General features: G+C 36.9%; 1 protein-coding gene across 1 annotated transcript in view; it reads right to left on the bottom strand.

Moving 5' to 3' along the window:
* yata (N-terminal kinase-like protein yata) overlaps positions 1 to 17,081 on the bottom strand; it is a 57,660-nt gene that overhangs the window by 28,550 nt on the left and 12,029 nt on the right. The window contains exons 4-10 of the mRNA XM_067125380.1: positions 15,354 to 15,571; positions 13,785 to 13,875; positions 13,248 to 13,429; positions 12,960 to 13,092; positions 12,501 to 12,722; positions 11,345 to 11,437; positions 10,985 to 11,178 (exon numbers count right to left, since the gene is read on the bottom strand). Of these exons, the coding sequence (XP_066981481.1) occupies positions 10,985 to 11,178; positions 11,345 to 11,437; positions 12,501 to 12,722; positions 12,960 to 13,092; positions 13,248 to 13,429; positions 13,785 to 13,875; positions 15,354 to 15,571 (1,133 nt within the window). The remainder of the gene's footprint in view (positions 1 to 10,984; positions 11,179 to 11,344; positions 11,438 to 12,500; positions 12,723 to 12,959; positions 13,093 to 13,247; positions 13,430 to 13,784; positions 13,876 to 15,353; positions 15,572 to 17,081) is intronic.

Genomic DNA, 17,081 nt, shown 5'->3' on the forward strand with positions numbered 1-17,081 from the left:
CCGCTTCTGCAGCCTGGTGAGCCACCCATTTGAACTCCTTCACACTAGGTTTTGAATTTACTTAACAGTCACACTCTTTCGTCAAAATACACTGATACATGCCCTTCCATCCCACATTCGACACTGCTTCCTTTCTGGGCACTTTTCTCGCATAATGCCCATTCTTACCCAGTCAGAATATTGGCATTCACTTGTAAGTCAAACCATTACAAATCATCATCTGGAGCATCGGACCTTTAACCCCTCTATCTTTCAGACAAACAAACAGTCCCGATCATCATATTCACGCCCTAGTTTTGTTACACCTGCAGGAATACATTCGTCGGAAGGACATTCCACTTCCACTGCGAATTCCTTTGTACACTTCCCCAACCTGCCAACCCAAGTTGTCCCTTACAAACCCACCATTCATCCTCACTGGCACTTTTATTTTCACGTAATCTCATGCGAATCTCATTGAGGCCCTCCCACTGCAATAAAGCATCACGAAATTCTGTCATCTCTATCTACCTCTGAACTCATAACGCCTCTTTAACCCCAGTCAAGCGCTAATCTTTGTGCAAAAATTTTCCCGTAAATACTGGTCTACCTTTCTTCTCTCCTTCCGCCTTCATAAAGCCTCTAATCCATCCAGCAAGTCCGATAACTAGAAACAATTTCGTTCTATCTATCCCATCATCCTAAACTTTATTCAACGTTTTGCAGGCGTCATCGTAAGTAGAGCAAGGTCAGCTATAAGCTCATCAAAAGTTCTTAGGCCCAATGCATTTAACTTACCAAGATAAACTAGTCTAGCTTTCTTCAGTAGTCATTTTGTACATCCCCAAACTCATAATAACCTCAATGCATATGAAAAACTCGAGCAGCATCTGGGGTTTTCGTGCCCAGAATATCGAGACGTTCCTAACAAAAACCGTTCCATTCTGCAAAGAAATCATGCAGATCCCTATTAGCTGAATAAATTGTAACGAAAACCTCACATACATAGCTTCAAGGCTTTGTTCAGCTAACTCACTCCTACTTTCACCTGTCCTTACATAAGTCAACCAAAGGAGTCCAATTTCTGCACTGGGACTGTCAAAGTAAACAAATACAACCCCTCTTTATCCACTTTAAACAACCTCCATCCACTAACAACAGAATGCCCCCACCCTCTCCCTTCTTTCAAACCCAGGTCGTAACCCAAATGCCAATTTCCCTTCATTCTTCGGCTCCCCTAATAATCATTGTTATACCTTATTAAATATAAATTCCTTATATAAATACCATAAGCGTCATCTTACAAAAATACAGTCATAGAACGCTCCATTTCCTTCTTCCTCCTGGTTATAGGTCAGCCTCCTTCTACAGGGCCAGAGAACCGTTGAGAACGTCTAGGGCACAGACATACCTTATCATCATTATTAGAACTTGTAACATCATCACCAATTTTACCCGTTCAAGATTCTGCGTTTCAGAAGCATCTTCTTTTCTGACTTCAGATTCAACCTCATCCTCCAAGCTGTGTCTTGCACTTCCTGGTGGAGGTGGCTCCAACTGACTCCTCGATCTAAATCACCCTCAACCACGTATTCTCCTCACGTCTCAACCTTACAAGTTCCCTAACATGTTCCATCCTGAAGGGTTGGCTTCTACTAGCCACCATCTCACTTGCAGCTGGATCTTCCTTTCAGCTGCCCCACGTTCTCAAATAGAACGTTCCCATTCGCGCAACAAAGTGGGAACACTGCATTCCGGAGGAGGTCTTTGCTGGAGATGGATGAACATTGTTCTCATGAGGGGTTCACCAGTAGCAGTGGAAAGCAGAGTGCGAATCGAATGCAATGCTGCATCATCGAAACCATTTCAAGCAGTTGTGGTAAATCACGAGACTTCAAGGCAAGCACATCTGCGGATTTCCATGCGACCCAACAAAGCGCTCATTGGGCATTACCAGTTGGATGATAGGGTGTAGAGCGACTTGTTGCGGCATGTGTTTAAGGAAGAGCGATTTGAGTTCAGAGGACATAAATGATGTCCTCTATCAGTGCGTAGTTGGGCAGACCAAAAGTCGAGAACAGCTTAGTGAGACATGAAGTAATGGTAGCGGCCGTCATATCCTTACGAGGAAAGGCGAAAGGAAATCTACTGTATTCGTCAACAATTATCGGCATGTAGCGATTGCCAGCATGTGAAGGGGATAGTGGACGCTGAAATCAACATTTAAACGATCAAATGGTTTCATGGCCTTGTCAGTTGAACCGGTGGGGCACGATAAAACAGGTTTGCACTTGCTGCCAGGTTGGACAAGATGATATTACCTTTTGACCTCCTCCAAAGAATAGGAAAATTTCGAGCTTTAGTGAAATCAGCGAGAGTAATAAACAAAGGGCCTGTCAATCTTTGCAGAGCTTCTTAGTCTGTGGAACAGGCATGTTCGTCAGGGCCTCAGACGTGAAGGATCAGGTCGCAGCTCATTATGACCAATTTCATAGCCAAGTATACGTATAGAGTGAGAGGACAGAACACACTTAGCTTCATTCAGTATCATGTTATAACGACGAGCAGCTTCATAAACTTCTAAGGTTTTCGTCGTGTTCTTGAGAGACCACAAACAACGACGTCGTCAAGATAAGCATAAACACCCTCTAGACCATTCGTTTCAATGGGTATCATTAATAATCCTCTGAAAAAGCTGCCACCCGTTGGTGAGACCAAAACACAGCCTAGTAAACTGATAGAGGCCGCTGTCAGCTTCAAAGGCAGTATAAGGTCGATCTTCCTCTGGTAAATGGGACAGATGATAAGCACTCTTTAAAACCAGCAGAGCTAAACACTTTGTACTTGGCTATTTGCATTGACTAGGTCGGTCTATGTTAGGAAGAGGATATGCACCAGGTAGGTGAATTTATTAATAGTCTGCCGAATCGGCAACCATCGTCTCTTATTCTATTTGTGAACAACCACTACTTGAGCACGCCATGGCGATGTAATATGTTCAATTACACCCTCTTCAAGAAGACGATCGATTTCTGTCCTTATAAACTCTGCATCCGAAGACTATATCTTCTTGATTTCACAGCAATAGGATGGCAATCAGGAGAAAGATTACAGAATACTCTTAGGGTGATTGATAGCATAGCTAATGCAGATAATTCAAGTTTAGGTCGAGTGCCGCATGACACAGTCACACTAGAATGCTTATTAAGAAAAGGGATTCCAAGAATTACATCCACTAAAGTCCAGGTAGCACAAGAAATTTGACACTGGAATATCATGTCCATTGACTACAATGTAAACATTGCAAGAGCACTAATAGGCGACACATAAATGAGAAGCAGCCATTGAGATAGTTCCTGAATAAAAGTCGAGGTATTTCATATTTTTCAGAATATTATCACTAATGAAATTTTCTGAACTCCGTGTCAATTAGGGCATTTACTTTGTTTCACACGCATAAAAATGGGAAAACGGAATGATTCAGTGTAGATGGAACAGAAGCAAGAGCAGCGAGTGAACGAAGAGGCGGCAGAAGTAGGTTTTGATTTGATTTAAACACACCTTAGCAAAATGTCCAAGTTTGTTGCATTTTCGACAATTAACTTCCTTTGCAGGGCACTTTTTTAGGATGACGCCTGTGTACCACTTGAGGAAGAAACATTTCTCTTGTAGAGTCAAGCAACTAAATCATCATGGAGCATCGGACCTGTGACCTTTTTACAAACAGGGGCATGATCATCATGGCAGGCCTAGTTTTGACGGCGCGCCGCAGGAATACATCAGAAGGACCTATATGACCGCTAACTTTTTGAAAGCGAGTTCCAGAGCTCTGGCTTGTCAGCAGCAGATAACGTGAAGCGCTTTATTTCAAGTAATCTCGTGGCAACATGTTGAGAGGAAACTTGGTGCAAATAAAAGCATCACGAATATCATCTCTTATATACCCTGAAGAAACGTCCTTGAAGTTGCAGTCAACACTAAGTTTGTGCAGAGCACGTAAATTTCGTCGGTTGCTCTCCCGATTCGTCGACGGCGGCAAGACGATGTCGAGAAACAATTTCGTTTCGCAGGCTGTATGAAAAATCCTTTATTCAGTTTTGCGATGGCGCTAATGTAAGCAGAGCAATCAGATATAAGCTCAAAGTTCTCAGGCGATAATGCATTTGCAAGCATACCAAGATAAACGTCGTTAGTTCCTTCAGTAGCATTTTTGTATCGGGAAAAGATGAACAGCCAATGCTTGAAAACTCGAGCAGCATCTGGGGACGAGGTAGAATATCGAGACGTTCTGGCCGAAGAGCGCGTTCCATTCTGCAGCCAAATATGCAAGTTGTCTTAGCTGAATAAATTGTAATGAAAACCTCAATGCATCTTCAAGGCTTTATTCAGCTAAGATCCATACAGAGAGTTACAGCAGTCAACAGAGTAAGATACGCTGGGATTGTCAAAAGTAAACAAATACAACACGGACAGAGAAAACAACCATTACTAACAACAGAATGCAGATAAACATTCAAACAGGTCATTAAGGCAAATGCCAATTTACCACACCCCCAATGGGTGCATGAAGGGCAAAAGCTTCCTTTCTTAGCGGCAGGCTTGAAAGTAAACTTCTTGATGGACCTCGGGGGAGAACACAGGTTAGCTCGAGGTCTGGGCTGAGGTCTTGATCTTGCTCCATGAAAGGGCTGCAGTTGCAAGGGCAAGAAATACTTGGAAACAGAGGGAGTTTCCTTCGGGTGCTTGGCAGACCAGCCAAAAGATCTCAGAGGGTTTTTCTGGGAGACTGGTAACACTTCCCTTACTGTCTCCTAGTTAGTGAGATGGGTCTTGTCTAAGGGAGAAAACAAGAGCGCTGATTTTGCATAGTAGCTATTCCTGTGGCAAATGAAATTACAACAGTTTCTGAAGATGCCCATGGAGAAAGAAAGCAAGTTCAGCGAACTATCTCGACAGCTTTATCGGGCGCACGACAACACTAAGCCAGCCGTAGCGAAATCTTCGCAAGGTCTGGAAGTCTTCAATTTTTTCTTCACCAAAGCTCCTACAGCCCAGTCTGGAAAATCGAGATCTCCAAAACTTTAAAAAAGTTCTTTATAAGATGTACAAGATCGAGAGAAATAATCTTGGCCGAGGTGAACGCAGCTCGGCTCGTTAGCATCAACCAGACCAGAGAAGTCCCCATGGGAGAAGGCACAGACTCCCAATGAAGGCACCTCTCCGGTGGCATAGAAGCGGTATTTCTTCTTCAGAAGGCAAAGGTAGCTTTACCTTGCTCCCTCTTGTAGGTCAACCACTCATCAACCTCTTGAAGGAATTTCTTTAAAGAGGGGGAAAGAACTAACTTGGGGAGACAAGCAGTGTCCAAAGAGCGTTTCCTCATGAGGAAGGTAGATGCAGGCGAAGCAGAAGAAGCAGGCTCGAAATAGTCAGGAAAGTTTGCCAAAAAGAACTTCAGCAAACTGGAGTAAGCCGACGAAGGGGTGGAATCATGCTTTGCTTCCTCCTCATCCGACAAAATTGGAGACAAAGGCAGATCCTTGCTTTTTGAAGACGAAGATCTTTTCTTCAAAAAACCCTTAATATCCTCCAGCTGACAACAAAGCGGGGCCAAGGAAGAACCCTCCTGCGAAGACAGGTGCAGAAGCTGCAAGGTTGGCGCTAAGCAGACTGAAGTTGGCACCGTGCGGGCTGAAGAAGCCGAGTGTAGTGCTGAAGTGAGCGACATGCAACTGAAAGGAGACAGGCACTCAGAAGCATGAGATCTAAGAAAAGGGGGCGATGGTCGCTTACAAGGAAGATCAGAGTATCTAGGCACAAGCACTGGTCGCTCAAAAACCTCATAGATTCTTGTTGTCCGAAGATGGAACAGTGAAGCTGCACAAAGGCTGTGGACTAGCACTTTTCTCCTTATACCTCTTAACCCTTAAGGGACGGCATAATTTATCAATGTGCAGCACCCCAGACTGGGGAAACTTTGAGGTCGGCAAAATAAAAAAATTATCACATCAATGGAAAGAGAATGACATGTACATTTACAATGTATAAATAAATAAATTCTAAAAAGTTTTCCCTACCTTCCACGAGAAGTTGAAAATGACTATTTACAACCCCTTGTGGGCCCTCATTTACAAGACAATTATAAATTTTACCAACTTATGTTTTTTCTAATAAATAAATTTATTGTATTTTGTAAAATTATTATTACTACTCACACAATATCAAAACAGGTAAGATATAAAAGCAGTAACAAATGTTTTGCATATTTGAAGGAAGATTCAGTACTATTTTTTTTTTTACTTTACATGCTTTTTCTAATTTTCTTTGCAATTTTCTTTGTAAAATTACATTTACAACTGCCATACTATCGTAAAAGACAAAAACAAAAACAACAAACCCTACATATATTTACAAGCAAATTTACAAAAGACTCATGTGAGAGAGATGTAGTACTTTCCCCCCTTCAATTCAAGCATTACTGATGGCTGAAAGACGTCTGTGGCAAACACTGGTACGATCAGGTCAGTATAAAAGTTGCCATTAGTGAATTTATAGCATATAAAAGTATTGCCACCTCTCTCGCCCATTCTACCAGATCAGTGTTGCATATTGTTTCTACACTCAGGCTCAATCCGTCCATCTCCCAATCCTGTTTTACTTCACACTCAGGCTCAATCTGTTCCTTAAGGGTTAACAGGATGAAGAGAACTGTCCGCAATGGAGGAATGCCTCTTCAAAGGCCTAGAGGCGAGAATTCGGAGCCGCTGGCACGTACTGTTGGGCAACAAGTCACCCAAGTCCGATGACAGATGATCAGCACTAACAGACGCCTTTCCAGGGCACTCAGCCGCAGCCCGGGTACGGACAACAGGCTCAACAGAGGGGGCAGCTACCCGTGGGCAAACCCCACCAGCCTCCCTTGGACCTCTGGTATGTCTTCTCCCCGGTGTGGGGGAGGGGGACAGGGACCTTCATCTAAAAGCAGGGCACTGGTGGGACGGGTAGCCACCTACTCATTATGCTAAACACTGTCACTTTGCAGGGCACTACTGACACTGGGAACACTGAATTCCGTAACCATACTGGCAAAAATTCAAATTTCTTATCGAACCCAGATTCGAGACTGGCAATGGTGTCGAGATTGGAAGCACGGAAACCTGGTAAAGGAGTATGTGGTAACGAAGTAGGAGGGCTAAGGATTGGAGACAAAGCAGGGATTTGAGGAAAAGAAATAGCACTATCTCATACACAGGAGGAGATGGAACAGGAGCTACACTAGTCTTATTCTTGGCTCTAAGGGCTGCCTTCCTATTTCTATTCCTATCCAAACTCACTAAATATGCTATTAAAGTCACTTTGCTTCGTCCTAATCCTGACATTCTGAACAAGTAAGATATAGTATATATATATATATATATATATATATATATATATATATATATATATATATATATATATATATATATATATATATATATATATATATATATATATATATATATATATATATATATATAATATATATATATTATATATAATATATATATATTATATATATATATATATATATATATATATATATATATATATATATATATATATATATATATATATATATATATAATATATATATATTATATATATATATATATATATATATATATATATATAAAGAATATATATATATATATATATATATATATATATATAGAGTTATATATATATATATATATATATATATATATATATATATATATATATATATATATATATAAGATATATATATATATATATATATATATATATATATTATATATATATATATATATATATATATATATATATATATATATACATATATATATATATATATATATATATATATATATATATATATATATATATATATATATATATATAATATATATATATATATATATATATATATATATATATTACTGTCTTGTCTTAGTTCTCTACATTTCACACATTTAGTGTGGGAATGAAAAAGAACTTAACTAATCTCATTCTACAACATATCCTGGCTAATTAGAATAGAGTTAACCACGGCTAACAAAATTGCTAAACAGCTAAGAAAAATATTTGGCGCACACCAAAAACAAGGAAAACCTGAATACTTCACCAAAGAGCTGGACAAATATATCCAAAAAATGATGAGACTGCACAAAACCACCGATGTTAGTCTGGAGCCGCCAGGAAACGAATTGAAGCTCTTTGCTGAGTACCTATCAGTCCCAAAAGTGGGCGGGACCCTGTCACCTACATTAGTGATGGTAGCTCCATCGCAAAAATTTGAATTCTTAAGACTGCCGTGTGGAAAGCTAGTAGCTATGTAGTTGCTTGGTAAGTCACTTATATAAAAATCATGATTAACCCTTAAACGCCGAGCCTCTATTTACAAAAACGTCTCCCATATGCCGCGTACGGTCGTGAGTTAGCGCCAAGCGGAAAAAAGTTTTTTTCAAAAAATCACAGCACACTTAGTTTCTAAGATTAAGAGTTCATTTTTGGCTAATTTTTTTGTCATTGCCTGAAGTTTAGTATGCAACCATCAGAAATGGAAAAAAATATTATCATATATAAATATTGAAATATATAACAGCGCAAAAAAAAACTTTCATATATAATTTTATACAAATCGAGCTGTGAGCAAAACGGTTAAAGCTAACGGGTTATTTTGTTTTTCTTTGTATTGTACACTAAAATTGCGATGATTTTGGTATATAACAAATTGTAAAACGATCAAAGCAACACAGAAAAAATATTATCACAAAATGATGCATGAATTAAGTAACGTGCAGACGTAAAAAATTTTTAAAAATTCACCATAAATCGAAATATTGTGCTAGAGACTTCCAATTTGTTGCAAAATGAAGGTACTTGATTGAATATTACTAGACTGTAAGTGTTTTAGCTTACAATTGCAGTTTTCGACCATTTTGGTCGAGTTAAAGTTGACCGAAAGTCAAATTTTTCTATTTATCGTGATTTATATGAAAATATTTCAAAACTGATAAAGCTACAACCATGAGCTATTTTTCTGTTGTATTCTACATGAAATTGCGCACATTTTCATATATAAAAGTTTATGTAATGACTAATGTAAAATGATGCAAACATTACGACAACGTGGATTTTAAAGAATTTCTGAAATGTTCAGCCGAAGTTACACAACAGATGTAAGGAAAAGTTTTTTTTCAGAAATTCACCATAAATCGAAATATTGTGGTAGAGACTTCCAGTTTGTTGCAAAATGAAGGTACATGATTGAATATTACTAGAATGTTGAGTTTTAGCTTATAATTGCGTTTTTTTTACCATTTCGGTCGAAAGTTAAAGTTGACCGAAGGTTGAAATTTTGGCAGTTATCGTGATTTATATGAAAATATTTCAAAACTGATAAAAGCTACAACCATGAGTTATTTTCTGTTGTATTCTACATGAAATTGCGCACATTTCCATATATAAAACTTTATGTAACGACTAATATAAAATGGTGCAAACATTACGACAACGTGACGAAAGAATTTCTGGCGCGGACGTAAGGAAAAAGTTTTTTTTTTCAAAAATTCATTATAAATCGAAATATTGTGCTAGAGACTTCCAATTGGTTGCAAAATGAAGGTAAATGATTGAATATTACTAGAATGTAAGAGTTTTAGCTTACAATTGCGTTTTTTGACCATTTCGGTCGAGTCAAAGTTGACAGAAGGTTGAAATTTTGGCAGTTATCGTGGTTTATATGAAAATATTTCCAAACTACAACCATGAGTTGTATTTTGTTGTATTTTACATGAAATTGCACACATTTTTCATATATAAAACTTTATGTAACGGCTAATATAGAACAGTGCAAAATTACGACAAAATGATTTAAAGAATTTCTGAAATTTTCGGCAGAGTTACCACAAGGGGCTAAGAAAAAAGTTTTTTTCAAAAATTCACCATAAATCGAATATTGTGCTAGAGACTTCCAATTTGTTGCAAAATGAAGGTACATGATTGAATATTACTAGAATGTAAGAGTTTTAGCTTACAATTGTGTTTTTCGACCATTTCGGTCAAGTCAAGATTTGACCGAAGGTTGAAATTTTTGTAGTCAACGTGCGACACGCCCACTTGGCACCCAACAGACAATTTTAGTCCAGTAGGCGTTTAAGGGTTAAGCTGTGAGATGGCACCATCAATTCATTCATGCATTCCTGTATGTGCATGAATGAATACAAATTTAACAAAATGAAAAGGCCATGCAACCTTAACATGAAGGGATGGCTTTCAAGTTGAGAGGTTATCCCACTAGTTTTATTTCCTCTCTAACACTATCATAAACTGTAAAAACCCCTAACTGATGAAAATCTCCCATACAAGCTGACTACTATACATGTTAAGCAAGCAACTAAATCACACTGAGTAAAATTACAATATACTTTCTGTTGCAATGTATCTAATTACCTAAGTAATAGAGAGGAGGAAGAGACGTAATGCCAAGAACTGTACCTACAAACTTAACCAATATCAAAAACAGTCACAACAGATAGCATTAAACATTAACAATAGTCACATTAGATAATCCATATTGTTCTACTGGGGATTTGAAAAGACAATCATTACAAATTTTCATGATTATGATGTCAAATTATCACTTAATTTCTAATTTCATATGCAGAAATATTATGGTCGTTGGAGTTGCTTTGAAAGTTAGTAGTGATGGACAGACACAGGCATAGCTTGAGTGCCAAGTTACCAATAAAAGTAATACTATCATTTTAATCAGGCTTACTCTAAAACTCCTGGAAAAAGCCTGATAATAGGAATAACCTACCATTCAAGTGCCAATATTAATGAAAAACTATTAGTTATCTGAAATCCCAGTTATTCCTTAAATCTATAAGGCCAAATTCCCCAAGTAAAATAGTGCATGACAACTTAACAGATTGCCAAAACATCTGAAAAAATTCAAATACTTCTGAAAAAATAAACTTACTTAGATGCAACATCTTGCAAAGGGTAATACTGTTGTGTTGCTGCTAATGCCATAACACCAGCAATTCTTGCTGGGGGAAAAGGATCTCGCATAGCACGAGTAAAAGCTGATATCAAACACTTCTGTCTCACGTCAGGATGAAGATCGCTGGCTATCTTACCTAAACATACCGTGGTATTTGTTCTAATACCACCCTATGAACAGGAAGTACGACAAGTTACAAACTTATCTTATAATATCCATGTCTGAATGCAATAAAGTCCAGATATTTCATGAGTAACAAATAAATTATAAACCTCAAAAAACTATTCCATGTTTATTCAGCATATATAAATTAAGCTCTTTTCATACTGATCTTACCTCTTCATCTTTTGCTTGAAGACGAGCAAAATGCTTCAAAACTTCAATGTTGAGATTATTGTAATTGAGCTTGGTAGATAAATACATTATAGACTGAAAAGAAATAGAGAGATATTAGTATTCCTTGTTGTCAAAATGCCTAAACAAAAGTATATTAACCCTCTGATTTAAAAGCACAACTCCATAAAACTTTTGAAATTTAAGACTTGCATATTGTTCAAGGTCTACGATATATTACGTTTAATCCTTAGAAAATCTTGCTGAATTAAACCATGGTTTTTATATCATGTTATAGACTTACTAGTTAAACCTTCCATTACTTTCCTCTAAATCTGTAAGGAATCCATGAGTGTAAGGACAGTCATAAGCAACTGTTACATTGGCAAGAAATTCTTGAGCGACACTATTGTAGACACTAAGTTTAGATTGAGAACCATAGTGTCATGATTTTGATTAACCCATACAGGTATTATGTATGTATGCAATACTGCTAAACAAGCAATCAAATTGTTTGGTTCCCAAATAAGCAATCAAACCATTCTCACCACACTGCACAAAAATGAGCAGAAATCAATTTCAAAACAATATCCTATAGCATGGTGGAGAAATTAATCATGATATAGTACGCAACAAAAAGCAACTTGTCTATTCCAATCTTACCAGCCTACCAGCAGGAAAAGCTATGCAATAAGTGACTGAAGCATAGACCTTATTTTCCATTTCATTCCAAAACTGACTAGCTGTTTAAGCTTTTGTGAAATAAAAATCTGCATTATGCATTAACATTAACATAATGTTGATGGGATCGCTACTTATTCTGTGATATTTCAGTGTTTTTGAACAATACATCATATTAAAAAATGCTCATATAGTATCATGAGTCTTGAAATGGAGAAACAAGTCCACAGTTATGTAAGGGTACAAATATATTTAAAATAAATCTATACCAAGAGGTTTCGGGACTGTTCGATTCCCCTTTTCAGTCAAACAGCATCCAGACAGCTCTCTGTAAAAATTTATTTTTTAAATATTTGTACCCATACGTAACTGTGGATTTGTTTCTCCAATACCTAGTATTTTATAATAATTCGCAATTACTAACATGTATTCTTGGATTGTTGTGAATAGCAATACACCTATGAACAGCATTCCTTACCTTTACAGTGTGTTCTCTTATAGTAGGATTGGTATCTAAAAAACCTGCTGTTAGCTGCGGGAAGACCTGGTCATTAACTGTTGCTGGATTCATGTGATCTGCCAGCATTTCAATTTGCTGTAAAAGTTTCAATCTTGTTGCTCTATCACTCGACGAGAAAAGTTTCACAACACAAGGAAGGATCTGCCGCTGATACTCGGCTTCATCAAGTAATTTGCCAATCTGAAAGTTAAACAATTAAAATTTCAAAAAAGGGAAAACTTGTTGTGTGTCCTAAGCTTTAAAAACTGAAAAATATATGATTTTCACAAAGTTAAAAAATACCAACTCCTTTCAAGAGAGCAAAGAATAAGTTTAAAAAAAAAATGTTAGAAGCAAAACAATGACACTGATAACTACTAACTATGGTAAAACATGGATTTATTGAATAAAAACTCCCTGTAAAACAACTGACTTTACCTTGAAAAGAGGACTAAGGACAACAGACCCCACATTGGAGAACTCATGAGCAGTTAAAACTGCAGGTAGAATTTTGTTGGTGGCTACAAAAGCAGGTATGTTTTCAAGCTTTGGAGACAATTCACCAAAGAACCTATAGTGAAAACAATAAAAGGTTACTATATACTGTATTGTCATGTATTCAGTTTAATTACTGATTTTTAGGGATATTAATGCAACTTATGATGCAAATAATTACTAAAAATTAAAAATATATTAACAAACAAGCACATTATCTAAATAACCTACTTCTGTTTCTCAGTAGCATCCTTAATTTGAATTTCTTCTAGAAACAATAGTGTCTCAATCAGGTCATTGTGAAAATAGTTTCCTGGTTGCCTCAGATTGTCAACTACAGTTTGTGGGTTAGGACGGGCTGCCGGATTTGCACCAACCAATTGTGTGTATGTTCCTACCAAGGTTTTTGGTATCTAAATATGGAAAGAAAAGAATTTTTCATTTTAAAATCTGCATATTACAATAACAGGTAGTTTTACCAGACCACTGAGTTGAAATACAGTACTTAACTTTCAAACTAAACAATCATTTGGCTTTTAGTAATAAAAACAACGGTTCTAGAGATTTGTACTTGTGAACTACACAGTAATGGGCTACTTTCATATGAACAGTGAACAAATCAATCTGAATTTGTTATAGAATAAACTAGGCAACACATGAAAAATTCAATTACAATATTGTTCAGAGCAAAACATATTTTAACAGAATCATCATAAATACTTAAGCATGTTTTAAAGCTTACCCCTGAAAGCTATTCAGTTGACTTACCTTTGATGTAGTTTTAAGAGAAAAGCTCTGGTCAAGTAAGCCATTAAAAGCTTCCCATATAAGACAACCAAGACCCCACATATCTGCTGCCCTGCAAATTCAAGAAAACTGCCACTATGGAGATTATGTATGGATTGGTAAAACCTCGTGAACAGGAATAAAAAAATACCTGGTCTGAAACTTAAGAATTTTAGTCATCTTCCAAAAATTCCCAAAGACAAAAGAAATTACAGGATTTCAATTATATAATAACATCATTATAAAGTTTGGTGATTTACCGAAACCCCCAGAATTGACCCAATATCAAGACTCATAGAGTACACTAAAGGATTTGTATTAAGCAAGAGGTGAAAATCGGAATGTAATGGTAAGTCAGACAAAAAGGAGGGGAGACACACCATGTTCAAGTTGGAAAAATGAGTGAGATGAGACCAAAAAGAACAGACAGCTAAACACATATGGTATTAAAAATCATTATTTCCTGCCTTTCACTCTCCATAAATCCCCCATTAACTCCTCCAACTTCACTGTCCAGTTTCTACATCTCGCTCCAATTTCACACCTCTCTTAAAAACAATTAGTCATGCAAGCCCTATGACACTCTAGACATGTGACTTGGTGGCCTAGCTAAATTTCTTAATAATAAAAATAATAACAATGCACAATGTATGATCCACAATTTAGGCTGTTACCCCTTTACAGGGATCTATATTTCTTTTAAGATAATTTACATGTAACACACAATTACCTTAATTTCAGTTCCAAAAACCAAATATAGTATTAGTTGTTTTATTAATACTATGACATTGATATTCTTATATACTGTATAAAACAACTTATTTGTTTGTAGGTAAAACTAATGATAAGCAAATGCCTCTTTCACTAAATCACTTAGTGATAGTCAACTGGAAAATATGGTAAATCAACTCAGGAATGGCCCATTCTCAATTGCAGTACTTGTATTATTTTTCATTACATTCACTTGCCAAGAAAGATGATTTCCTGTGGCTATACATCCACTTGCCAAGGAAGATGGTTTCCTGTGGCTAACTGACTTCGACAAATTCAAGAAATAACAAAATTTCATTAATGATGATAACAAATGCAAGTTGGATCAACTAGAACAAAATATTTTCAACTTGCATACTGTATTACTAAACATAACACACCATTTCTTTATAAAGAACTTGTAAAGCAATGGTTTGTTTGTGAAAGAAAATCTTTTGCTTATTCCCAACTGTGAAAAAACCCCAAATTCTGTCAATTTCATTCCACGTTTTTACTGGAACAATGACTCCATCAATGATTAATACCAGTACTTAAGCAGTCTGGAACTAGCCTATCATGCCAATAAACGCATCGTCAAATCTAGTGACTGCTGAAGAAAATTAGCACAATTTCAGCGGAAAAGATGATAACTGCTTACAGTACATCATCTTCAGTGTTTTTACCCAAAGGTAATAAGATAAAATTAACATACTACACCAGACAGGAACATGAAATTTTCCCCAGGACTGGCTGACAAACAGTACAATTCTAGCATCAAGAATACCAACAAGTGTCACTCACCACTTTGTTGTTGTACGCATTCTCGAGGGATCAGCCTTCTCGGGTGGATTGTAGACATCGAGTTGAGGTAAAATTTTTACAGGGAAGACCGATGAATCAGGATTTGCGTATTCTACCCCACCTAATTTCCATTCTCCACCAGGTGTCACAAATACACTACTTGCGCACACATTGTAGTGGATTAATTTGCCATCATTGTTCAAAAAACTTAGACCTTTCTATAACATAAAAGATGGAAACAAAGAAACATTAGAAAATTAAGACAAATACATTTTAGTATATGTAAAACTCAAAATCAAATATATACAAAATGCTTGATTAAATGGGCCAAATACTACAAATATTAATTACTCATTAATTACTATTACAGGCCCTGGTTTACGATGGTTCCGGCTTACGACGTTCCGAGACGACGCCAAATATATTCATCAGAAATTATTTCCTGGCTTACGACGCATGTTCTGAAGGTTACACGCCGTACCATCCGACGGAAGAAATATGGCCCCAAAATGGCAGAATAATCATATCAGGGTTTTGATGTAAAACTCAATAATAATGCAGTTTACATCGTTTTCAATGCACCCAGAGCATTAAAAGTAAGGTTTTCTTATGATTTTTGATGATTTTCGACGATGTTCCGGCTTACGACGATTTTCGGTTACGACCAAGAAGAACGGAACCCCCGTCGTAAACCGGGGACCGCCTGTACTATATAAAACACAGCTTACATACAACAATTAATGCACGTCATTCATTAAGAAAAACATTTAAATAAAATACGGTACATTATAAGAAGGGCAAATGGGAGAGAACCATGTTGTGGCAGAAGGACTGAATGAAAACTGATTATTCAAAAGAAATTTAGGAAGAAAGTCATAAGATTAAACTAGAACAAGGTGTTTGACTGCATATCAGTTTGTAGCTAGGCTACAAGGATATTTTGGCTGGTGGATTGAAATGGCTCAATACATAAAGGAGTCTGACAATTGAGCAGACTTGTTCATCAGGGAACAGTTTGTCTGCACTTGGCTGACTGAGATGGGAAAGGGTATATGAAGAACATGTGGGAAAGAGGTGAAAGTGAAGAAACACACTATGGTAGAAAGGCAGGTGTTTAGAAGAGGTAGAACATTTCAGTAACTTTGGGAACCCTCAAAACTGTGAAGCAGGGAATGAGAGATTAAGAAAAATAGTTGCAGCCTGGATGAAATAGAGATAGTGAGACTACAGTACTGGTAAATAAAAATACAACAGCCCATAAACTATCTGATGCTTTTGGGACCTGACCTTTAGTTAAGTGGCAAATTCAGTGGTAACAAAGAACCTACAGTAAACCAAATACTACACCTGATCATTTTGGATATACCACAGATGAAATTAATTTCATGCAATTTCTAGATTAAGCTAAGTTGTAGGTTACACACTATTCACTTTAGAGATATTCTGAAAATGAATGACTTAACAAAAACCCATAATAATGGAGCTGATAAATAAAGATATCTGATAAGTTTAGAGCGACTGTAGCACTTGACAGAGAAATTGGAATTTTAAAGGGGTGTGATGATAAAATGTTACCGCTCATGGTCAAAGTGTGATGCAAAAATTGAATAGGTATGTATTATGAATGAGGAAGAGGTGGAGCGAGATGGTGTCCAGCAGCCGGAAACTATGACTAATATCTCACAGGCTTCGATGGTTTGGATGGGTTATGAGAAGAGATGAGGAACA

Source organism: Macrobrachium rosenbergii, chromosome 23, assembly GCF_040412425.1.
Source record: "Macrobrachium rosenbergii isolate ZJJX-2024 chromosome 23, ASM4041242v1, whole genome shotgun sequence".
NCBI classification, from domain to species: Eukaryota; Metazoa; Arthropoda; class Malacostraca; order Decapoda; family Palaemonidae; genus Macrobrachium; species Macrobrachium rosenbergii.